This window comes from Miniopterus schreibersii (genome assembly GCF_964146895.1).
Source record: "Miniopterus schreibersii genome assembly, chromosome: 1".
NCBI lineage: Eukaryota > Metazoa > Chordata > Mammalia > Chiroptera > Miniopteridae > Miniopterus > Miniopterus schreibersii.
The window spans coordinates 38448465-38475251 of record NC_138101.1 but is presented as its reverse complement, the minus strand read 5'-3'; the positions used below and the strand labels follow the sequence as shown (position 1 = coordinate 38475251).

Below are 26787 nucleotides of genomic sequence, written 5' to 3'. Positions count from 1 at the left end.
ACAAAAATCATACCTTCATAAAGCCATGCCATCCAGTTCAGGGAAGTAGCTGTTTCATCTAATTCTTAGAAACAGACACAGGGAATAAAACAAGTGAGAAAACAGCCCTATGTCCCAAATGAAAGTACAAATAAAACCTCAGGGGGAAAAAAACCCCTAAACAAACAGAGATAAGAAATTTGCCTGATAAACTATTCAATATAATGGTCATAACGATGCTCACCAAACATGACACAGAGCAGAGGAACACAGTGAGAACATTGACAAAGAGTTACACAATGTTAAAAAAAAAAAGCCTGGACTGAAGATTATAATAATTAAAATGAAAACAACATGCTAGAGGAAACCAACAGCATACCAAAGAATGGAGAAGAATCGGGTGGCAATTTGTGGACAGAATAGTGAAAATGACCCAATCAGAACAGCAAAAAATGAGGGAACAATTCTAAAAACAAGATTAGTGTAACAGACCTCAGGAACAATATCAAGAGTATCACCACTCACATTATAGGGGCCCCAGAAGGAAAACAGGGAGAGGAAGATGCACAGCAGCTACTTGAAATAATAATGTCTGAAAGCTTTCCTAACCTGGGGAAAGAAACAGACATCCAGGTCCAGGAAGTTCAGAGAATCTAAAACAAAATAAATCCAATGAGATCTACAACAAGATATGTCATAATTCAAATGAAAAAAGATAAAGATAAAGAGAGGATACTGAACGCAGCAAGAGAAAAACAGTCACATGCAAGAGGAACCTCGTAAAACAATTAGCTGACCTCTAAGTGAAAAGTTACAGCCCAGAAGGTAGTAGCAGAATATATTTAAAGTGCTAAAAGAATAGAGCTACAACCAAGAATACTCTACCAGGCAAGGTTATCATCCAGCATTAAAGCAGAGATGAAGAATTTCCCAAACAAGCAAAAGATAAAGTTCATCACCAATAATCCAGCTTTACAAGAAGTGTGAAAGGGCCTTCTCTAAGAAAACAACAACAACAAACACAAATGCCATAAACAAGAAAGAAGCCTCACTGGTAAAAACACATATGTAATAAATACAATGGATCAGAAACTTAAAAACTAGTACAAAGGTTCAAACACAAAAGTAGTAAATTAAGTATAACTACAACAAGTATTTAGGAGATACACAGCAATAAAAAGATGTAAATATGAAATCAAAAACAAAAGATAGCGAGGGCAGTAAACATGTACCTCTTTTTGAACTTGCATGCATATCACCTTAAAATAGACTGCTACAGATATAGATCGATATATATCAACTCCATGGTGATGACAAACCATCAATCTACAAAACATACCACCCAAAACAAACCAAAACAAACAACAAAAAGAGAACACTCTCCCAAAAAACTAAACAAAACCACCAAACCAAGAGGAAGAGATCAAGAAAGAAAGGAACAGAGAACTACAAAAGCTACCAAGCAGACAGTTACCAAAATGGCAAAAGGTACATAAGAAGCAATAATTACTTTAAATGTAAATGGACTAAATGCTCTATTAAAAATGCATAGGGTGGTTGAACGGGTAAAAAAAATTAACAAAAAGACACATCTGTATGCTGCCTAAAAGAGACTCACTTCAGACTGAAAGACACAGAGTAAAACTGAAGGTATGGAAAAAGATATACCATGCAAATAAAAATGAAAAGAAAACCGGGATAGCAATATTCATATCAGACAAAATAGAGCTTAAAACAAATACTGTAAAAAGAGATCAAGCCCAGCAGGCATGGCTCAGCTACTGAGCATCGACCTAAGATCCAGGAGATGATGGTTCCATTCCCTGTCAGCGCACATGCAGGATTTTTGCTCAATCCCAGGTCAAGGGCGGGCATGAAGCAGCCGATGACTGCGGAGTCTCTCATCATTGATGTTTCTCTCTCTCTCCCCCCTCCTATCCTCTCTCTGTAATCAATACAGGTGTGTGTGTATATATATATATATATATATATATATATATATATAAAAAAGAAGGACGAAGGAGGGGTTACATAATAATAAATGGGTCAACCCAAGAAGAGAGTATAACATTTTTTAAATGTGTGTACCTAAAATAGGAGCACCTAAATATGTAAAGGAACTATTCACAGACACAAAGGGAGAAATTGACAGTATTACGATAACAAAAGGGGACCTTAACAACCAACTTCCATTACTGGATGGATCATCCCAACAGAAAAATCAATAAGGAAACAATGATCTTAAACATAAATTAGACCTTTTTCGTGCTTCCTATCTCTTTGTTGAAGTTCTCACTGACTTCCTCTATTCTTCAAAGTTCCTTGAGCATCTTTGTAACCATTGCTTTGAATTCTGTACCTGGTAGATTGCTTCCCTCCATTTCCTTTAGTTTGTGTGTTTCTTTGGAAATTTCCCCTCCTCTTTATCTGGAGCATGTTTCTTTGTCTCCTTATTTCACTGCTTGAAACAGGGTTTAAAACAGGAACCATGTACCTTGCTCAGTATCCTGCAGATCAGCAATTTGGGCTGGGCTCAGTAAATGTTTATTCTTTGGGACTTGCCTGGGCTCATTCATTACGATACAGTGAGCTGTCAGTTTGACTGGGACGTACTGGTCCAAGAAAGCCTCACACACATGTCTGAGGTTTAGCAGATTAGGGTATTTTGATTCTCACTTCAGTAAGCTCTCTGACAGGCAAGTCTGGGCTTTGTCACATGATTGCAGGGTTCCAGAAGAGGGTCTGTGAAAGTTGAAGGCCTAGGTTTAGAAGTGACACAGTATAACTTCTCCCACATTCTATTGGTAAGCAGGACATGAGGCAAGCCCAAATTCAAGGGATGGAGAAATAGTCCCCCGCCTCCCAGTAGGAGCTGCAAGAATATGTAGCATCTGTAATATTATACTACAGAAGAAAACTTCATTTAATATGTTCATAAAATCAACTGATGGTCAATCATGAGGAAACATAATTTTCAAACCTGATTCTAGTATAAAAAAATTATGTATAAGAAAGAACGGCGCTTTGTGAAATCTTTATGTTTACTTGCCTTGAAAATTAAACAATTCTATGAGCTCAAAGCTAAAGCTTCTTTTGGCTTTTAGAATCAAAGTCTCTGATATCTCTTGTCTAGTTTCAATTATTCTACTATTCTAATATCTCTACCATGTAATATCTCGATTAAGAAGAAAAATTGCTTATCTGTGAAAGAGTTTTCTCTGGGCGTTATCTAGTATTACTCCTTCCTTCTCAATGGATTAAGTCATCCACGAACTAAAGGTAAAATGTTGGGTATTAACATTAGAATTATAATGTTTGTTTTCTGATTTTACAATCACTATTTCCCTTCACTTTGAAAAATGAAGCAAAATGTGAAAGTCTGGTATGTTTTTCATAACTAAATGATTTCTAATTTGTAAGCACATTCAATACAAATATCTATTGAGCATGTCCTACATTTCCTGTTTGCAGGAGGCAGAAGGAAATTAGTGAACATTTAGTGAAAATTTACTCTCTTCCAGAAAAGCTTCCAAGTGCTTTATGTGTATTAACTCACAGATAACAACCACAGAAATCCTTTTTATAATTACTATTATTCTTTTTTTTACAAATGTGGAAACTGAAGTACAGGAAGTTCAGCTACCCTACCCAAGTTTTCATGGGGAGGAAGTGATGAAGATGGTATTAAAACACAGCAGTCTGGCACCTGGACCTAACTACTCTGCATGTTGCATTAATTAAAAGAGAAGAGAAAGACACTAATTTCAAAATTTCACATATTATTTGGAGAGACACTGTGCTACCGAAAGTCGGATTACAATATAGAGGACCAAGAAAGTTCATTTTTCTTCATCTGAGTGGTCTTTTTAAAATACACTTTCCATAACCAAATTATATCACTCAACTTGCCAAACTTATCTTAGCCAAGAGAGGCATTTCCTTATTACCATCTCTCACATATATAAAACAGCTTTTGTTATGTCACTATGATAAAAATGTTGAAATCCTAAGAAAAACACTCCTTTCAAATGGAACTTAACCATCCTTAATAGAAATGTCATGGATACTCTCAATAATTAAGAAGGTATATAAGGTTAATTTTAGATTATAGAGGAAATAAATATCTGAGTTTTTAAATCATTAATCTTTATACATATAAATTATTATTATATATATAATATGTAAATATTATATAGATACAGACACACACGTACATTCAGTAAGGATACAGGAAGTGGCTTGAACCAAGGCGAACGTTTCAAAACTAAATCTGCTAAAAATTAATCAGAAATTACAAGTCATAAAAAATAAGCTCTTAATTGAGGCATTCAAGGTAATGTGAAGGAAAACTGGGCACTGAATGTTCAATAAAGTAGAAACCTGGTTGGTGAGTGAAGCGGGAGGGTGAGTAGGTCTGTCCAAAAGAAGATTATACAAATAATCCAAAGGCCAAAGTTCCTAAGATAATGAGGATAATAATTAATCAGAAATCATAGCTCATAGAAAATAAGCTCTTAAAAGAGATGCCATAGCAAAGGACATGCAAGGTAACGTGAAGAAAACTAGGCAGCATGGTAAACAATCAAAGTAGAAAGCTGGCGAGCAAGTAGAGTTGGAGGGTGTGGCAAATCAAAGACTAAACAAATAATCCAAGAGCAAAGTTTGGAGTAAATCTGCTGAAACAGAATAGGAATCACAGGTCATAAAATATAAGGCCCTAGATATCATAGTGAACACAGTACTCTAATGTGAAAAAGAAAGGCTACAAATGGCAAACAAAGTAGAGAGCCAGAAAGAGAATGGGGTGGTGGGTGGCTTGGTGGCTCTATAGGAAAACAAAACCAAACAAAGGACCCAAAGTCACAAAGAAGCTTAGAAAACATTTTGGGTAAATAATGGAACAGAGGGGCAAATAGACTTTTACAACAAAGTCAGTTTTCCATCTTGACAAGTTACCCATCACTGACAGCATCGCTGATTTAGTCTGAGGACAATCTGACAGAGGACATCGCTTGACCAATTATATTTAAAAGAGAAAATTTTCAGCTTGTTGCTGGTAAATCCCCATTACAACCCTTTCTCACATGTTTGGCAATATTTATAGTTAGTGGTTCTTCTCATACTTATAATTTTTTGGAGACGGGGCACACAAGTTTAGGTATAAGAAATCATTTTTTTATTTAAATCCTCAGCCAAGGTTATTGTCTTCCATTGCTTTTCAGAGAGAGTGGGAGGGGGAGAGAGACAGAGAAAAAGAGAGAGAGAGAGAAACAGCGATGTGAGAGAGACACATCCCTTGGTTGCCTCCCACATGCACCGGGATTGGGGCCAGAGATCGAGTCTGCAACTGAGGTATCTGCAGAATAGAACCCGGGACCCTTCAGTCTTCGGGCCAGTGCTCTAACCACTAGCCAATCTGGCCAGGGCACGAAAACACTTGATGGACTGAATCATGGCATAGCTCCTCAGCCTCCCAGACCTACCAGGAAGTTATCCAGCCACCTTCCTTCTGCATTAAATTGTGCTATTCAATGCTTCAGAAGGGTTCCAGTTTATTAGGACAGAAAAATAAACGATGTGGAGATGGAAGTGAAAGAGATCGTGTCTTCCAGTTCATCTCACTCATCATGCACTCTTCTGACCACAGATGGTCCAGGAACTTGTTCTGACAATAGGCTTTCTTCTGTCAAATATGCAAAGGAGGGCAAGACTTGAAGCTGTGGAAGGGAAGGCTTCTTGATTCCTGGTGACATCTGAATCACTAGAGAAGACTCTTGAGCCACTGGGCTTTCTCTGCTTGCCCTTCCGTATAATCCTAAAGACAATTAGCTTCCCACAAGAAACCTCTTTATTCTCTGGTAGCTGGCTGAGTGCAACTGGGGACCAGATGCAGACAAGTGTAAACCATTCAAATTCTTCATGCTGCAGACCCTTATTTCACGTGGAAGATCATTTTGATCTCCATAAAACAATTACTTGAAAGTGACACCAGAAGTGTGGCAGCAAGAGATGTCCTACTGGTCTCTCCCCTAGAAGTTATAATAAGTTGAACAGCTATAATTCAACAAAGGAATGCCTGCTCAACGCGCAAACACGTCTGAAAGGTCCCTGCATTTAAACATCTGAAGGTGGGCAAATGGCAGCGGTTAGCACGTCCTGCTGCTGAACCCAGTGACCAGTGCAGAGATGGAACACGGAGGCGTGGCAGCTGAGGTCTAGCAGCCAGCACGGCCAGGCGGAAAACAAATTCACGGAGCCTGGCCACCTCCTCTCATCCTCCCAGAGCTTGCAGTGTGCCCCAGAAGCCGTAGCGGTGACTGTCTGGTTACAGAGCACAGTAGCTGCCTCCCTGAGAACTGGAGAGGCAGAAGCATTCCTCCCTTAGTGGCAGGAGAGCACAATGTAGCTAATCCCATTTGGAGGGGTGGAGATACAGAGGAGTGGCAGCTGAGGTCTCGCAGCCACAGTTACTGGGCGGGAAGAGAGCAAAGCCAAAAATGAGGGAGCCAGCTTCTTACCCCACCCTGACCTTTGTTAAATTTTTTTCCCCTTTATCAAATGCATTTTAAGGGACCCACTGAAAACTTTAAAGAAACTCATTCCAGTGTTTGCTAAGCAAAGGGCAATTTTACAGGCCTGTGGAATCTGGACCAGGGCCAATGCAATCATGTTATTCTATTCCTTGAGAATGTTTTGGACCATTGACCCCAAACTAAATATTACAACACTATCGTCTCCTGAGCTCTGGACAAACTCTTCTATTTTCTGAAAAGAAATAGTATGTTGTATTATACAAAAAGCATTAGAACAGAGATATTTTTTTGTTTTATCCTTTTTTTGTTTGTTAGTTTATTTGAAGTAAATGAAAGCATATATTTCTAAAGCGAGAAGAATTGTTAGAATAGTCTTGTCTTCTAACATGTCAAATCATTAAATCACTTTAGGAGGAGATGTGCAATATGAAATTCACTTTCTTTAACCAATGTATTACCAATGATTACTAGGCAACTATGGTGAGTTCCTCAGCTCCACAATTTCTATCTGGTTCTTTTTTATACTTTCAATCTCTTTGGAGAAGTCCTCCTTTTGTTCACTAACATTACTTCTGAGTTTGTTGAATGGCCTTTCTGAATTTTCTTACATCTCGTGGAGTTTTTCAGAACTGCATTCTTGCAATCTCTGTCATTTAAATCACATATTTCCATGTCTTTAATTTTATTTTCTGGATATTTTTCATTTTCCTTCTGAATTCCCTTGTTATTTTCATTGTGCCACAGGGACTTCCAGGATCTCTGTGGGGCATTGCCACCTTGGCTATGGAAAATGCTTCTTCTTATTATTATTATTTTTTAAATATGTCTTTATTGACTTCAGAAAGGAAGGAAGAGGGAGAGAGAGAGATAGAAACATCAATGATGAAGGAGTCATTGATCGGCAGCCTCTTGCATGCTCCCAACTGAGGATCGAGCCCACACCCCGGGCATGTGTCCTGACCAGGAATCGAACCATGATCTCCTGTATCCTAGGTTGCTGTTCAACTGCTGTGCCATGCCCGGCAGGGCTAGAAAATGCTCCTTATTGCCTAGGAGGCGGGCATCCCCTTTACAAGCTGGTCACCTCGGCCTCAGGCCACCACTCTTGTGGATTGGAAGTCATGGCTTATGAGTTTCCTGCATGTTCCTGGCACTGCCTTCCTATAGCCAGAAGCCAGGGCTGTTCTGAGTGGACCCAACTGCATCTACCTGGCTGTGCTGGTAGAGTATACAGTGAGATATAATTTACTTAATATTAAATTCATCTCTTTAGAGTATAAAATTCAAATATATTTAGTGTCTTTACAGAGTTATGAAACTCTCACTATATCATCATAACCTAATTTTAGGACATTTTCATCACCCCCAAAAGAAATTTCATACCCCTTAGAATTCACTCTACATACTCCTTCATACCCCTAGGCAACATAGATTGATGATAGATAGATAGATGACAAATAGATGATGATGATGATATAGATAGATGATAGATATGATAGATGATAGATAGATGATAGATAGATGATTGATTGATAGATGATAGAGATGATAGATAAATACACTGATAAACTGTGGAATATACATTTTTTCAAAAGCATATGTAATAAAATGCCAGAATTGACCTTATGTCTGACCATAAACCAAGACTCAACAAATTTGAAAAGATTCTATGCATACACAGTATATTGTCCAGCCATACTGGAATTTAGTTAGAAGTCAACAAAAAAGATTTTCTATTTCTAAATTTGGAAATGAAAGAATGTTCTTCTAAATAAGTCAGAGGCAATGAAGATACCATAATGTAAATTTTAATACATCTACCTGATGATAATGGAAAGTAAATGTGTCAAGGTTTGTGGAATGCAGCTAAAGCTGTACTTCAAAGGAAATTTAGTCTAAAATGCACATGTATTAAAAAAGTAAAAAGTTTAATACACAGTGATTTAAGCTTTCATATCAAGATCTTAGAAAAACAACAGCAAATGAAACCAAAGTAGAAGGAATTCATATTAGAGAGATTAATTAATATAATACAAACATATAATGAAGATGATCGATGAGTCCAAAACCTGGCTCTAAACAGACCAAATTAATCAATTAATAAATCAACTCCTGGCAAACTGAATCAAGAAAGAAACAGAGCAGATACAAATTATCAGTATCAGACATAAAGAAATAAAAGTAATACAGAACAATCAGATATTAAAATTTTTCTTAACAGTGTTTTAGGTGTAACTATATAAACAAAATGCTATATAATGAAAATATTAGTATAAAACACAATTTATAAATAGTTACACCAGAAGTAGAAATATACATTTTGAATTGCCTAATAATACCTATTAAGAAAACTGAATCTTGGTTAAAAACTATTAAAACTTGCAGTTGAGTCATAGAACTGCCAACAAAGAAAACTCCCAGCCCAGGTGTCTTCACCAGTGAATATTTACAAATAAGAAAGAAATATCATCAATCCTCCCCAAAATCTTCTAGATAATGTGGACAAAAAGAGGGCCACATAATAAACCTGATAAGCCCAGGGGAGGCCTGTATGGCAGCCTTACAAACTCAGAGACCAAAAGTAACCACATAGGATGGTCTGAAATGAAAACTTTCTAACTAAAAGTGAACCATGGCAGGAGGTCATGTCCTAGGCCAGTATCTTCCTTGACAAATGTCAGTCTTTGCCTTGATTTGGCCTATTGTCTCTTTGCATCTACAATAACATACCTTTGGAATGTCAGAGTAATTTCCTTTTTCCAGACACCTCAGGGCATAATCACTGCTCCAGAACAGAAACCACAGAACTCCCCATTGTTATTATCATGTTAATTGTTAACTGCTAGCTATGGAAAAGAAGTATGTCTATTCCTTTTACCTTTTTGTGGGTTTTCTTAGAAAGAGGGAGGAAGGGAAAGAGAGAGAGAGAAATATCTATAGGAGAGAGATACACTGATAGGCTCCCTCCTGCACACTTCCTATTGAAGACTGAACCTGAAAGCCAACCATACGCCTTTACCCAAAAACGAACCCACGACCCTTTGGTGCCCAGGATGATGCTCCAAGGAACTGAGCCACTCAGCAGGGCTGCCTATGTCTTTCTATTGGAGCATTAAATCCATTTATATTTAAAGGAATCAGTGATAGGTATTTACCTATTACCACTTTGTTAATAGCTTTTTGGTTATTTTCATAAGGTTTATGTATATCATTCTATACCTACAGCAGTCTACTTTAAGCTTATACACATTTCACTTCAAATAGATTCTATAAAAATTAAATTTTTACTCCCCTTCCACATTTTATGTAAAGGGGTCATCCTTTCAATTGTTTTGCGTTGTATATGTGCTAATTACTTATTGTATTTTGAGCTGAGTTATATACTTTTTTCTTTTTACCTGTGTAGTAACTGTTTAAATGTCTGACATGCTGTATTTATTGAATATCTATCTGGCTTTACCTGTGAATTTTCTTATTCCTTTCTAATATTTTTTATTTCTGGTTTATGGCCTTTCTTTTTCTACTTAAAGGGCTTCCATTAAATAGAATATAAGACAGAAGACTTGTATATGCAAGGTCATGGATAGCACTTACAATCCTAGAACAGCTATAAACCCACTTGCTCACAAACAAGATCACCTGTATTTGCTTTTCCCACTTCCATCCAAATGCTCTGACTGCTCATGAAATGTATTTACTTTGGGTGTAGCAGTTATATTTTAACTTCCGGATTGATTTCTCTTGGACATAAGCATGAACAATGGCAGAAGGGATAAGTCATTTGAAAAGAAACACTGTGTTGCACCAGGATGCCTATGAAGTGGATTTCCATTCTGCTGCTCCTACAGCTGAGTTGTCACTTTAGCCCTGGGTGTTGTGGAAAGGTGCTGGTGTGGCCCGCAGAATATAGCCATTGGATCAATATGAAGACAATCCTGGATGAACTTGTCCAGAGAGGCCATGAAGTGACTGTTCTGACATCTTCAGCTTCAATTCTTGTTGTTCCCAATAAGGCATCTGCTATTAAATTTGAGATTTTTCCTGCATCTTTCACAAAAGATGATTTTGAGGATGTTATCATGCAGCTGATCTCTAAATGGATACATACACAAAACAATACATTTTTTACTCATTCTTCACTAATCCAAGATATCTTGTGGGAATTTCAAAGTTATTTTCAAAAGCTCTGTAAAGATGCAGTTTTGAACAAAACACTTATGACAAAGCTACAGGAATCAAGGTTTGATGTCGTTCTTGCAGACGCCGTTGGACCCTGTGGTGAGCTGCTGGCTGAAGTACTTAAAATACCTTTGGTGTACAGTCTCCGCTTCTCTCCGGGCTCCACAATTGAGAAGTATACTGGAGGACTTCCATTCCCTCCATCCTACGTACCTGTTGTCTTGTCAGAGTTAAGTGATCAAATGACCTTCATGGAGAGGGTAAAAAATATGATATATGTGCTCTATTTTGACTTCTGGTTCCAAACATTTGATCAGAACAAGTGGGACCAGTTATATACTGAGGTACTAGGTAAGTCATGTTTTAATGGTGGCTTGAAGTCCTAACTTGTCTAGTGCCATAGGATGTGAGTTTGTATAAACATTAAGTCAGAGGAAATTTCTTTTATAAGTAAAATCACTAAATATTATGAAATTTCAATCTTAGAAATATTATAGAAATGCTTAAGTTATAAGATCATTTTTAACACTGTGGTCCATTATTAGTACAGGACACTTCCAGAAGGCAGAAACCACACACTGAAGCACTGAGTGCTAGAGGCAGTTACATATCAATTCTTTGCTGTTTGTAATATAATTTATTTTTTTATCCTTTTTTTCTAGGGTAAGTGTTTTATTCTCCCTTTGTTGTTTCTTAAATGTAATGTCAAAATATTACCCATCATATACTTATCGTTAGAGCACTTTTAAGCTCACAGCAATATTGAGTAAGGTTTCCCATATAACCCCGGCCCCCACACATGCATAGAACCCCTCATTTTCAACCTATGGCACCAGAGTGACACATCTGTTACAATTGCTGAACCTATACTGACACATCATCCTCCTCCAAAGTCCATAGTCTATGCTGGACATCACTTACGCTGTTACATATTCCATGGGTTTTGACAAATTTATAATGACATGTATTAAAGAGAGTAGTTTCACTACCCTAAAAATTCTCTGAGCTGTACTTATTTCCAACATATACATTTTACTATAATTTTTTCATCTCAAAAAGAGGCATTAGAAATTTCACTATCTTGATCAAAGCAGAAATGTACACTGAGAAGTGGCTTTATTTCTAGCACAGCTGTCGAAAAAGCATTGAGGTAATTGTTTCCACTTGTTTATCCTTCATTTCCTTATTTAAAAATTAACACGTTTTAGCATATTACCTAAAAATATTATTCACAATGAAGAGATACAATGGCTCAATTCTAGACTCAAGAACCTATAACTCAAAGATTCTCATGACTACACATTCATTCGCTAAGTGCTTACAATTATCTTTTAAAGGTCTGAAAATCTTGTTGAAGTGTGGACATTAAAGTTGTTAGTCTATATTCTTTAAAACGATATCTTCCCATTACATACAAAATAAGCCAAAATTAAGGGAGCCCTGCTGGATGTGGCTCGAGTGTCGAGCATCGACCTAGGATCCAAGAGATTGTGGTTCGATTCCCGATCAGGGCACATGCCTGGGTTGGGCAGGATCGATCCCCAGTTGGGGGCAGGCGGGAAGCAGCTGATCAATGATGACTCTCTCATCATTGATATTTATCTCTCTCCCTCTTCCTTCCTCTTTCTAAAATTAACAAAGATTTTTTTTTTAAAAGGGAGAACACATCTATTTCTGTATCTTATGAAAAGTTTCCAGCTGTTATTTGCAAATATCATTATTTGCACTATTTTTAAATTTATCTTTATTGTTGAAAGTATTACAGATGTCCCCCTTTTCCACCCACCCATCCCCTGAACCCTGCTTCTCCTCCCTCCCCATGCCTTCACTGTACTATTGTCTGTGTCTGTAGGTTATGCACATATGAATCTAAGTTCTTTGGTTAATCTCTTCCACCCCACTCCTCTCTGAGACTCCTCAGTCTGTTGCATGCCTCCATGTCTCTGACTATTTTGTTCATCAGTTTATTTTGTCCATTAGTTAGATTCCCATACAAGTGACATCATGTGATACTTGTCTTTCTCTGACTGTATTATTTCGTTTAGCATAATAATCTCCAGGTTCCTCCATGCTGTCCCAAAGGGTAAGAAGTCCTTCTTTATTACAGCTCTAAATATCATTATTAAACACAGACAAAGATTAAGCTCCTAAAATAAACAAAATGAAATAATTAGTATTAGGAACTGAGATATACTTCCAAAAATCTGAAATTTTTAGAGAATCTGGTATAAAGGGGTTAGCTTGCAAATATGTAGAAACTAAGCTGAATACTCTAGGCAATGTGTTTCCAATGGTTAATTGAGTAGGAAGCTCAAATAACTGTGCACATTTGCATCTGTTACTTCTGTGGCTTTACAGAGTAAACAAATATGTTTAATTCTATAGTGGTTTACATTTAATAACTGTTTATCACTGTGAATGTACTGATGTCACATTAGAGACAAAAAGTCTCTAGCACTTTGTCTTATATATTTGAACATAAACATGAAACATACAAATTTGATATTTTTCATCATATATATGAGTATGTATACATACACACTATATGTATAAATATTTATATTATCAAACCCCAGACACTTTACAACATTTTGGCTACATATTCCCAGCACCTTTCAGAAAATTTCCTAGAGTAGTACTTACATTAAAATGCTTCCTTTTCCTCTACCTTCTGTTTGCTTTTTCCTTTCAGGAAGACCCACTACATTATTTGAATTAATGAGTAAAGCTGAAATGTGGCTCATTCGGACCTACTGGGATTTTGAATTCCCTCGCCCATTCTTACCACATTTCGTTTTTGTTGGAGGCCTCCACTGCAAACCTGCCAAACCCCTGCCTAAGGTAAACCTACTCCTGCTCTTCTTGTTCTTCTTCTTGTTTGAGGAAATTCACCAATATTCTACCTTAAAGGGAAGACAATTCCTCTGGTCAATGTGAATGTGGGTTCCAACAATATTTGCAGAAAACTCAATATTTACACCACTCCGGCATTTAAAAAATTCCCCATTTGAGATCCAGGTTGACGTCTTAGCATAAAGAGCCTGTTACAGTAGGTGCTTTCTGCCATACACCAAGCTGGCACAAAAGTCTCAGTAAGGATCCCTTTGGGAACATGATTCTCAGCATCACAGCTGATGGACAAAATGAGCACAAAGGAAACGAAACTGCATATATAACAAGGACCCAAAATCCCGCACTTTCAATAGACCAAGTAATTCCTACCGATTGTACCTGAAAATCCCCCATACTACAAAATTGCAAAAGAATTCTCAGCATACAGGATACTCCTTATGAAGAAAACAATAACGCAATATGCTTTAAATTGGTACCATATCTTTAAGACAATTACAAACAAGCATCTTTTATTAATTATTTTATTACCTCTTAAGACGTCCTGTTTGTCTACCATTTCATTGGCAGTGACATAAAACAGATGTCTCATTCAACGGTTAACCCAATTTCTATTTTGATCAAAACTGTTCAGCTACATATAATTTTCACAAGTTCTAAAAAGCCTGAGCTAAAATTAGGAGAAGTTCTATTCAAATTAATCCCATTGTTTCCTTTTTGGGTTTTTTAGCTTTACTGAGGTGTAACAGATAAATAAAATATATTTACACTGTACAGAGTGATTTGACATACATTTACGTGGAGGAGGGATTCTGTTCAGGTAGTTAATTAACACATCCATCACCTCACAGATTTATCTTTTTCTGCCTGTGTGAGGACATATAAGTCCTGCTCTCAGCAAATTTCAATTACACAACACTGTGCTATCAACTTTAGTCACCAGGTTATGCATTAGATCCCCAGACCTTTTGCATCTCATAGATAAAAAAAGTTGATATTCTTATACCAACATCTCCCTATTTCCTCCACCCCCAACCTCTGGCAACCACTTTTCTATGTGTGCCTTTTTAATTTTTTTAGATCCCATATATAAGTGATAATATGCACTATTTGCCTTTTTCTGTCTGGCTTATGCAGCTAAACATTAATGCCCTCACAGTCCGTTTATGTTAGAACCAACAGCATAATGTCCTCCTTTCTCATGGCTGAAAATATTCCCACGTGTGAGTATATATATGTCCCTTGCTCATCCTTTGAAGGACCCCAAGGTTGATTCCATCTCTTGCATTGTGACCAATGCTGCAATTAACATGGGAGTACAGATATCTTGTCACTATCCCGTTTTCATTTCCTTTGGATATAGTATACGCAGAACTGGGATTGCTGGATCATACGATAGTTCTATTTTTAATTTTTCAGGAAACTCCACACTCTTTCCCATAGTGCTTGTACCAATTTACATTCCTGCCAAAGTACACGTGCCCCCTTTCCCCACATCACACCGGATTTGTTCTCTCATCTTTTTGATGACAGGCAACCTACCAGGTGGTAGATGGTATCTCAGTGTGGTTCTCATCTGCTTTTCCCTGATGACTAGTGATGCTGACCCCCTTTTCATGTCCCTATTGTCCACTTGTATGTCTTCTTTGCAAAATGTCTCTTCAGAGCTCTGCCCAGTTTTTAATCTCAGTGCTATTTTTGCTACTGAGAGGGGTGAGTTCTCTACATATTTTGGATATTAACCTTTCATCACATATATGATTTCCAAATATTTTCTCCCATTCTGTAGGTTGCATTTAAGGTTGTTGATGGTTTCCTTTGTTGTGCAGAAGCTTTTCCTTTGAGGTACTCCCACCTGTCACTTTCTCTTCTGCTTTCTGTTTTTTGGTGTCTTATCGAGAAAGAATCATAGTCAAAACAAATAGCAAGGATATTTCCTTCCTGATACTTTGTTGTGAGTGCATAAATATGCAACCGGGGTTTCCACATTGATTTTGAAAAATGGAACTTCACTTTATTTGTTTATTAATTCTAAGCATTTTTAATGGAGTCTTCCGTATTTTCTATATATATATATTATGATGGCATCTGTAAATAAACACCATTTTACTTTTTCCTTTCCAAATTGTATGACTTTAATTTCATTTTGTTGCCTGATTGCTCTGACTAGGGCTCCAGGTAATGTGTTGAATAAAAATGGCAAGAATGGGCGTTCTGGTCTTATTACTGATCTCAGTGGAGAAGCTTTCAGTTTTCCAAGACATTGAGTATTTTCGCTGTGGGCTTGTCTTGGATGACCTGCATCTGTCAAGATGATCATGATTTTTATCTTTCATTCTATTAATGTCGTATAAATTCCACATTTACTGAATTGTGGAATTGGAACCATCCCTGCATCATTGGAATACAGCTCCTGAATCTTAGTGTAATCCTTGTAATGTATCGTTTTGTTTCTTACAGTGTCCTTGTCTGGTTTTGGTATCAGAATAGAGATAGAGTCATAAACTTACTTTGTAATAGCTCCCTCTTCTTTTATTTTTTGGAAGACTCTGAGAAGAATCAGGATTCTTATTTAAATTGGTGTGCGCTTTACCCATGAAGCCATCTGGTTCTGCACTTTCCCTTGTTGAGAGACATTTGATAACTAACTCAATCACCTAACTAATAACTACTCTCTTCAGATTTTCCATTTCCTCAACATTCAGTATTGTAGGTTGTATATTTCTAGGAATTTGTTCTAGATTGTCAGATTTGTTGGTGTATGATTATTGAGAGTAGTCTCTTATGGCTTCTATGGTCAATAAGAAAGCTAATGGCAGTCAATTAATGAGACAAAACACTGAACACATGTGACTTTAAATGCTACAGGTCACTGGAATCCCACGCCTTAGCTAGAGGCAGCAGGTGGGCCATAGGAAAGTTCAGTGGCCTTCACATTGAAACCGATGTCACCAGTGTAAAATTATCTTGTTGAAGAAAGCCTAACTGTTATGCAGTCACATGGACACAGTTTGAAGAGGTTCATCTCTTTTCTTTTATCTGTAAAAGGGCCATTTCAAAAAGACCTTTATGACAATGATTAAACTTGAAAAGTAGTGTATATTTTTATTTCAGAAGGTTTGGGTCATTATTTTTAAAGAGGTAAAAAAACAAATACTAAATTTAAAAAAGAGGGGACAAAAAAAGATATGAGTGTGCAGTTTTAACATAATACCCAGGAAACAGTTGGCTCATCTGTTTCATTTCTTGAGAAAAGTAGATTGAACAATGAGGAATTACACCAGTATTGAAAGTAATGAAATTATAAATACTGGCAAGGATTAGAGATCAAAAGTCAAAATTATTTTCAAACAATTCCAAGGAAACCTGACTTCAACAGAGACTTACATAGGTGAAAGTAACCTACTCAAGCAGGTCTCAGCTCTGCTGAACCTCTCTCACTGTCATTAATGTGCTCCATGCAGGACTGGCTAAGGTGATAAAGGAGTTCTCACGGCTAGTTGCCCATAGCACTTTCTAAACGGACATTAATTTACAATATCATTTCAGGGTAAATGGTGCCATATGTAAAGAAACTGAGACATATGGCCAATCAAATATGTAACTATACATATATAGTTCTGGATTATAAACATATAGGACTCTTAGGACTACTTCAAGGAAACTCCAAACCATTATACCACGCTCCTGAATATCAATTATCCTTTACCTCCAGCCATTAAAAGTGTCACAGAGGAAGTGTTTCAGAAGCTATGACAAATATTAAAGTATTACAGAAGTGAAAGAAAAGCACATATAGTGATTCCAGTCATAAATCTTAGGGAAATAAAACATTAATGACTTAACTAAAATAATTCTACAGAAAGTCTGCCTGAAATAAACACAAGTGATTTAGTAAAACTATAAGGATAAAGAATAAAAGGTGAATTCAGAAGTGCTGTGTGGCCTCATTCAAAGAATCTGTATTAGGAATTAATAACATTAAAAACAAAGAGCCTTAGAGAAGGTGGGTAGAAAGCCAAAGTGTTTTCACTTTCCACACAGTGATGCAGCAATTTTTTCTTTACAGGAAATGGAAGAGTTTGCCCAGAGCTCTGGACAAAATGGTATTGTCGTGTTTACTCTGGGGTCAATGGTCAGTAACATGTCAGAAGAAAGAGCCAATGTGATTGCCTCAGCCCTTGCCCAGATTCCACAAAAGGTCAGACTCAGCACCTTAATCATGGACAACTCAGTGAAGGCTCTAATTACATAAATTTCCTGTGTGCCATGTAAGCCATTGTGATAGCTCCCATTTATCTCAGCTATGAATTCAAACCAAAATATACAAGGCACATGCTACAATAGCAGTACAAAGGGTGGATCGGACAGTAACTTTGGAATTCACATTGTGATCAGAATGAAATGTGTTTAAGAGGCACCGGGTAAGGTTTCCTGCTCTGATGATATTGCAGGTGGGTACCAGGATCACCAGACTCTGCCCTGTCATTCGCCCCTTTTTGTTGCAGGATTCCTGAAGGCACTGTACACACTCCAGATGCTCTCAGAAAGGATTTAAATTCTAACATAATGTTAAGCAGGAATTGATAAGAGTCTGAAAGGAATGGTGCAGTTTAGGCTTGCTAAGTAACCCAGGCCACTCTAACAACCCCTAATTTTTGCAATAGGCCTATCCAGTGTGCTTTTCCAGGCGCTATCCAGAGACAGCACAGCCAGGACTCACTAAGCTGTGTCCAGGGACCCTAGCCAGCCACCATGATTTAGAGAAAGAAACAGTCATGATCTGGCAGACTAGGTCCTATAAAAGTGGAGGAAGATAAATTAGAGAGGTGGAGGGGAAAAGGGTCTACCCCTTAACATGACCCTGTGCTTTATAAAATGTGGCTCCTAAAATCTAACCCATCAGAATAAAAACTCCTCTTGGTGAAGGAAGGAGCAGGGTGTACAATATGGAGGCAACTAGAAGCAAGCCCAGTACAGGACAGTTGCAGATGCCCCCTCTCCAAAATCACAACAGTAAATGAATTTCCTATATACAGAATACACCTGCAGTTTTGGGGTATTTCTGAACTGCTTTTTAGTCTCCTAACTGATGTAATTTCTGCTTAAAGCCTATGCTAATTTTTGCTGAAAATCTGATGCTACTTTTACATTCACAGAGCAAATAAATGTTAAGCACTTGTAAATTACAATCCAGTTTATGAGAATTGCTCAAGAATTCCAAAATCAGATTCTGTTTTGGTCCTGGCCATAATAATTCCTTGGCTACAGGTCCCATAGTAATCAGTGTGGTCCATGCTTTGAAGTGTGTCATTCAAGTGTTAACAGTTAGTTGAAAAAACTTCAACATAAATCAATTTTGGATTTTTTTCAACAGCTATATTGTAATAAGTTGCCAACAGGCTCTTCTTTTTACATTTAAAAAATTTCCAAACCTAGAAATAGTAATAAATCTTCAGTTCATGGGGAATAAAAAAAAGAAAAAGAAAAAAAGCTGCAGTAAATTTCCACAATGGAATACTACTCAGCCATAAAAAGAAGACAATCTTACCTCCTGGACAGCAAGGACGGGCCTGGAGAGTATTATGGGAAGTGAAATAAGCCTGTCAGAGAGAGAAATACCACAGGATTTCACCTATGTGTGTAATCTAATGAACAAAATGAACAAACAAGAAAAAGAGACTCATCAACAGAGATCAGGCTGATGGTTCTTGGGGCAGGGGTAAGGAGCGTGGGTGGGGCAGGTTGAACAAACAGGAAAAGAAGAGGGAAATCTCACTGACTTGACATGGACAGTAGTGTGGTGATTGCGGGTGGGGAGGGATGCGGGGAGGGAAAGGGGGAGGAGGGGCTGGGGGGTAAATGGTGACGGACAGAGACTTGACTTGGGGTGTTGAACACACAGTATAGTGTGCAGATGACGTCTGTAGAATTGTGCTCCTGAAACCTGTATAATTTTGTCCAACACTGTCATCCCAATAAATTCAATACAAAAGAAACAAGATTACAAAGAAAAAACAATTAGTGACCTTAAACAGACAAATAAAACAGAAAAATGTAAAAATAAAGTTAAATCTTTGATGTAAAAAAACAGCTTATGAAACAAGTTGATATAAGAAAACTCCCTCCTATAACATTTTTTAAAATAGGCTAATATTACACTGTAAAATGAATGCAGTTAAAAGAAATAGGGAGATCCACGATGGCGGCACACTGAGTGGAAGCTACACAGACACTCTCGCAAGACAAATCTGGATTTACAACTAAAACATAGAAAAACAATCCTGAATAATCAACTGAACATGAGCTGGAGAGCACCCTCATAACCAAGTAGGAAAAGTGGACACCACAAAGAGACTTGTAGGAAGTGCAGACGCGAGAGGGCTGGCAGGTTCCCACAGACAGCAGCTGAAGGTCTGAAGAGATGTCTCAGCTGTGGGGGGTTCCCACTGAGGACTCCGGGGCCTAAACCCCAGGCTGGGCTTCCCAGCCCAGAGCACCAGCACTGAGAAAGGTGCCCACATAACATCTGGCTGTGAAAAGCAGCTGGGTCTGCCAGGGAGAGGTGGCTGGAAATGCAGGCACCCTCTTAAATGGCCAACACAAAGATTTGTGTGTGGCCACTCATCTTGGGCTCCAGCAGAGGGAGGACAGAGTGGACTGGAGCTGTGTGAGGAGAATCTAGGGTTGCAGGCTCTGGAGAGTGAGATCAGGAGACGTTCATCTGGATTCCTGTGCTGAGTCATTCCCCCAGACTGTGGAGAACATCTTTCTTGGGCACAAGTTTTTGGCTTTTGCTTGAGGGGGAAGCAATTTCCCCACCCTGCTGGAAAGCCTCTTGCCCTGCCCTGAGGATTTTCTACAGCCTGAGGATTTTAAGAGATTGATAATAACCAGCTGCACCACCCTGTGGAGCTTCTACAGCCTGAAGCTCATTAAGAGAATCAGATTAATCAGTCTGCAGGCAGAGGCAGACCTCAGAGTGCTCTGAGTATTTGCCTGATCTGCTTCTGGATCTGGACCTTGGAAAAGCACACTTTGGTGTGCATCTTGGCCCTGTGCAAACACACCCAGCCCCAGCAGAGGAGACCTCAAACCTAGTGCTGCTGATACCTCCAAACAGGATAATCAGGGCCAGTCACAAACTGCATCTGACATTGGCCTGTCCCAGAGACCCTTCAAAAAGATTCAGAGTCCCAGCAGATCTACCTAATAATTAGAAACTACCAAAAATGTAGCCAGAATGGGGAGACAAAAAAAAAAAAAAAAGCCCCAAATGAAAGAACAAGAGAAGTCTCCAGCAAAAAAGCTAAATGAAACAGAGATAAGCAATCTCCAGCCATAGAGTTCAGAATACTGATTGTAAGGATGCTCAACAGCTAAGGAAACTATAAAGGAAATTAAGAATGACATAGCAGAAATAAAGAATACATTGGAAGGAATAAACAGCAGATTAGGGGAAGCTGAGGATCGGATCGGTGAATAAGAAGACAGCGTAGAAAAAAAATAACGAAGGCAGAGACCAAAAAGAAAAAACAATTAAAAAACATGAGAACAGTCTAAGGGAGCTGTGAGACAACATGAAACATAACACTATTCGCATTATAGGAGTGCCAAAGAAGGTGAAAAGTAAGCAAGGGTTAGAGAAACTGTTTGATAAAATAATGGCAGACAACTTTCCTAACCTGGTCAAGGAAAAAGTCACACAAGTGCTGAAGGCACAGAGTCCCAAGCAAGAAAAACCCAGAGTCCCATGCCCAGACACATCATAATTAAAATGCCAAGAATTCAAGACAAAGAGAGAGTCTTAAAGGAAGCTAGAGAAAGCAATCTGTTACCTACAAAGGAGCCCCCATAAGGCTGTCATCTGACTTCTCATCAGAAACTCTACAGGCCAGAAGAGAATGGCATGAAGTATTCAAGGTAATGCAAAAGAAGGATCTGAAACCAAGACTACTCTATCCAGCAAGATTATCATTCAAGATAAATGGTGAAATAAAGAGCTTCCCAGACAAAAAAAGGCGAAAGGAGTTTATCACCACCAAACCAGCATTACAGGAAACGTTAAAGGGACTGCTATAATTAGAAGTAGAAACAGAGAGCAAGAGAAACATAGGCATAAAGAAATAAAATGGCAGTAGATAAGTATCTATCAGTAATAACCTTAAATGTAAATGGATTAAATGCCCCAATAAAAAGAGTTAGAGTGGCTGAATGCATAAGGAAAACATGACCCAAATATGTGCTGTCTACAAGAGACCCACACCTCAGAACAAAAGATGCACACAGGATGAGAGTGAAGGGATAGAAAAAAATTTCCAAGCAAATGGAAATGAAAAAAAAGCTGGGGTAGCAATACTCATAGCAGACAAAATAGACTTCAAAATGAAGACCATAATGAGAGACAAGAAAGGCCACTAAATAATACTAAAGGGATCGATCCAACAAGAGGATATAACCCTGATAAACATATATGCACCCAATACAGAAGCACCTAAATTTATAAAAAATACTTCTAGAGGACTTTAAGGGAGAGGTTCACAGCAATACAATCATACCAGGGGATTCTAACACCCCACTGACTTCACTGGATAGGTCTTCCAGACAAAAAAATCAACAAGGAAACAGTGACCCTAAATGACACACTAGATCAGATGGATTTAATTGACATTTACAGAACATTCTACCTCAAAGCCACAGAATATAGATTCTTCTCAAGTGCACATGGGACATTCTCAAGAATAGACCATGTGTTGGGACACAACACAAGCCTCTACAAGTTCAAGAAGATTGAAATCCTATCAAGCATCTTCCCTGACCACAATGGCATGAAATTAGAAATCAACTACAATAAAAACAAGAAAAAACATTCAAACACATGGAGGCTGAAAAGCATGTTTTTAAACAATGAATGGGTTAACAAAGAGATTACGAAAGAAATAAAAAACTTCCTGGAAACAAATGAAAATAAACACACAACAACTCCAAATCTATGGGACGCAATGAAAGCAGTCCTGAGAGGGAAGTTCATAGCACTACAAGCCTACCTCAAAAAATAAGAAAAACTTCTAATAGACCCTCTAACCCTACAACTTAAAAACTTAGAAAGAGAACAACTAGCAAAGCCCCAAGTAAGTAGAAGGAAGGAAAGAATAAAGATCAGAGCAGAAATTAATGACATTAAGACTAAAAAAAAAAAATACAAAAGATCGATGAAACCAAGAGCCGGTTCTTTGAAAAGATAAACAAGACTAATGAACCTTTAGCCAGACTCATCAAGAAACAAAGAGAGAGGACCCCAATTAACAAAATCAGAAATGAAAGAGGTGAAATAACAACTGACTCAACAGAAATACAAAGGTTTGTAAGAAAATACTATGAACAACTATATGCGACCAAGCTGGACAACATGGATGAAATGGAAAAACTCCTAGAAAAATACAACCTTCCAAAACTCAATTAGGAAGAGTCAGAAAATCTAAATAGGCCAATTACTGCTGAAGTTGAAACAGTAATCAAAGAGCTCCCAGCAAACAAAAACTCTGGACCAGATGGCTTCACAGGGGAGTTTTACCTAACATTCAAAGAAGAATTTACACTTACCCTCCTCAAACTATTTTAAAAAATCTAAGAGGAAGGAATACTTCCAAGCTCTTTTTATGAGGCCAGCATTAGCCTAATTCCAAAATCAGATAAGGACACTACAAAGAAAGAGAATTATAGGCCGACATCCCTGATGAACATAAATGCTAAAATCCTCAACAAAATACTAGCCAATCGGATCCAGCAATATATTAAAAAGATCATACACCATGTCCAAGTGGGATTTATTCCAGGGATGCAAGGCTGGTACAATATTCACAAATCAATAAAAGTGATACATCACATAAACTAACTGAAAGATAGTTTGGTGCATGAGCATATCAACAGATGCAGAAAAAGCATTCAAGAAAATCCAACACCCATTTTTGATAAAAACTCTCAGCACAGTGGGAATAGAGGGATCATACCTCAACATCATAAAGGCCATATATGACAAACCCACAGCCAACATCATACTCAATGGGCAAAAATTAAATCAGTTCCCCTATGAACAGGAATAAGACAGGGATGTCCACTTTCACCACTTTTATTCGACATAGTACTAGAAGTCCTAGCTACAGTGGTCAGACAATAAGAAAACATAAAAGGCATCTAAATTGAAAAGGAGGAACCAAAATTGTCATTATTTGCAGATGACATGATATTGTACATATCCTAAAGACTCCACCAAAAAACTACTAGGTTTTATAAATGAATACAAAATTAACACCCAGAAATCAATGGCTTTTTTATACACAAATAATGAACTCTCAGAAACAGAAACTAAAAAAAATCCCATTTACCATTCCAACTACAAAAAAAAAAAAGATACCTAAAAATAAACTTAACCAAAGATGTAAAAGATCTTTACTCAGAAAACTACAGGACACTGAAAAAAGAAATAGAGGAAGATATAAACAAATGGGAAAGTACACCATGTTCATGGTTTGGAAGAATTAACATCATTAAAATGTCCATACTACCCAAAGCAATCTATAAATTCAATGCAATCCCTATTAAAATACCAACAGCATATTTCACAGATCTAGAACAAACACTTCGAAAATTTATATGGAACCAAAAAACACCCCGAATAGCCATGGCAATCCTGAGAAAGAAGAACAAAGTTGGAGGGATCACAATACCAGATATCAAGTTATACTACAAAGCCATTGTAATCAAAGCCTGGTATTGGTACAACAACAGGCATATAGATCAGTGGAACAGAACAGAGAACCCAGAAATTGACCCATGCCATTATGGTCAGTTAATATTTGACAAAGGAGGCAAGAACATACAATGGAGTAAAAGCAATCTTTTCAATAAATGGTGTTGGATAAATTGGACAGATACATGCAAAAAAATGAAACTGGACCACCAACTTACACCATACACAAAAGTAAATTCAAAATGGATAAAAAACTTAAATGTAAGACATGAAACCATAAAAATCCTAGAGGAAAACATAGGCAGTAAAAACTCAGACATTTCTCATAACAATATATTTGCTGATACATCTCCTAAGGCAAGAGAAACTAAGCAGGAAATAAACAAATGGGACTGCATCAAAATAAAGAGCTTCTGCACAGCAAAAGTAACCATCACCAAAATGAAAAGGGAGCCCACTGTATGGGAGAACATATTTGCAAATGACACATCTGATAAAGGGTTAATATCCAAAATATATAAGGAGCTCATACAACTTAACAAAAGGAAGACAAACAATCCAATTAAAAAAGTGAGCAAAGGACCTAAATAGACACTTCTCCAAAGAGGACATACAGATGGCTAAGAGACACAGGAGAAAATGCTCAAAGTCACTAATCATCAGAGATGCAAATTAAAACCACAATGAGGTATCACCTCACACCTGTCAGAATGGCTCCATCAACAAGTCAACAAACTACAAGTGCTGGCGAGGGTGTGGGGAAAGGGGAACCCTAGTACACTGCTGGTGGGAATGCAGACTGGGGCAGCCACTATGGAAAACAGTGTGGAGATTTTTCAAAAGATTAAAAATTGAACTTCCTTTTGACCCAGTGATCCCACTTCTAGGAACATATCCTAAGAAATCCAAAACACCAATCACAAAGAATGTGCACACCCCTATGTTCATAGCAGCGCAGTTTACAATAGCTAAGATCTGGAAACCACCCCGGTGCCCATCAGTAGATGAGTGGATGAAAAAGCTGTGGCACATTTACACTATGGAATACTATGCAGCTGTAAAAAAAGAAGGATCTTTTAACCTTTGCGACAGCATGGAGGGAACTAGAAAGTAGGCCAAGTCAGAGAAAGTCAAGTACCACATGATCTCACTTATATGTGGAATATAATAAACAAACTGATGAACAAATTGGATCCTGAGACATAGACGCATGGAACAAGCTGAGGGATCTTAGAGGGAAGGCGGGGAGAGGGGAGTGGGCAGGGAGAGATTAGTCAAAGAATTTATATGTTTATTAAGCATAACCAATGGACACAGACACTGGTCTGGGGAAGGCCAGGGGGTGAGGTGGATGCGGGATGGAGGGCATCAATGGGGGTAAAAATGAGACATCTGTAATATTTTCAACAATGAAGATAAAGAAATGTAAAAAAAATAAAAAGTAAACAACAAAATAATAAAGTAAATAGATAAATGTATACTAATTGCCTAATTTTTGACACTAAAATTATGACTATACCAAAAAATTTCCTAAATACTCACTTCATCATTGATCATCTCATTTGTATTCCTCTATGTGTTCAACATCATAATTGCATTCATACTTCATTAAATATAAAAATAAGCACACAGAATGTGGGCATTTCCACTATACCAGTGTTAAAATAGTTCTCAGTTTTAATACCTCTGTCCTTATTATTTATCTGTCTATGAAGAGGTTTAACTAGGTTATCTTCTAATTTCTTTCAGATTCAAATCTGCTATAGCTTTAGATCAACTCATAGAATAAAATATTCTCTTTACTTTTACAGGTTCTATGGAGGTTTAACGGCAAGAAACCAGACACCTTAGGGCCAAATACTCGGCTCTATAAGTGGATCCCCCAGAATGACCTTCTTGGTGAGGCTCTAGAAAACAAACACTAAAATTACAGTAACTGCAAACAGAGTGGTAAGAGTTCAAAAGGAAACACATTTATTGAACATTTATTGTAGAAAGACTCGAAAATAAAACCTCACCTTCCTTATATTTGTTTCCAGTCCTGGGGAAAAAAGGTAAGATATAAAAGTTAGCATTTTACTACACACGGTCTCCTTCCTTATGCCTAGAATGAAATATCTTTATTTCAGGTGTAATTAGTTCTCATGAAGAACTTTTCAATAACTACCTGGATCATCACTCTGTCTCCTGATTCCCACCTTCTCATTTCTATTCTTTCTCTGTCTAGATGGGTACTAACTGCCATTAGAAAAATAAAAGCACCTATTTTATTACCAGTGACTCTCCATTTTCTGTAGAGAAATATCCATAATCTTTTTCATGAAGTGACAACACATTTCAGGATAAAGAGTGCTCCTTTCTTTCCAATTCCAGAGTCACCACATTCACATTTGCTGCTGCCTGGACACCACATGGAAGACTCGGTGACTTCACTATCTCTTTAAGAGAGTATGTTCTGACATGCCCTCTCCCTTTCTTTTTCTTTTTCCTGCAGGT

The 26787-nt window shown here is 37.6% G+C and overlaps 1 protein-coding gene across 3 annotated transcripts in view; it reads left to right on the top strand.

Annotated features, from left to right (window-relative positions):
• The first annotated feature begins 9914 nt into the window (after window positions 1-9914).
• LOC308559263 (UDP-glucuronosyltransferase 2B31-like) overlaps window positions 9915-26787 on the top strand; it is a 75352-nt gene continuing 58479 nt past the window's right edge. For 2 of the 3 annotated variants that reach the window (XM_081141817.1, XM_081141816.1), the window contains exons 1-4: window positions 9915-11042; window positions 13384-13532; window positions 17611-17742; window positions 26103-26190. In XM_081141817.1, coding sequence (XP_080997943.1) covers window positions 10322-11042; window positions 13384-13532; window positions 17611-17742; window positions 26103-26190 — 1090 coding nt within the window. In that variant the 5' untranslated portion in view covers window positions 9915-10321. The remainder of the gene's footprint in view (window positions 11043-13383; window positions 13533-17610; window positions 17743-26102; window positions 26191-26787) is intronic. The other variant, XM_081141818.1, reaches the window with a different exon arrangement.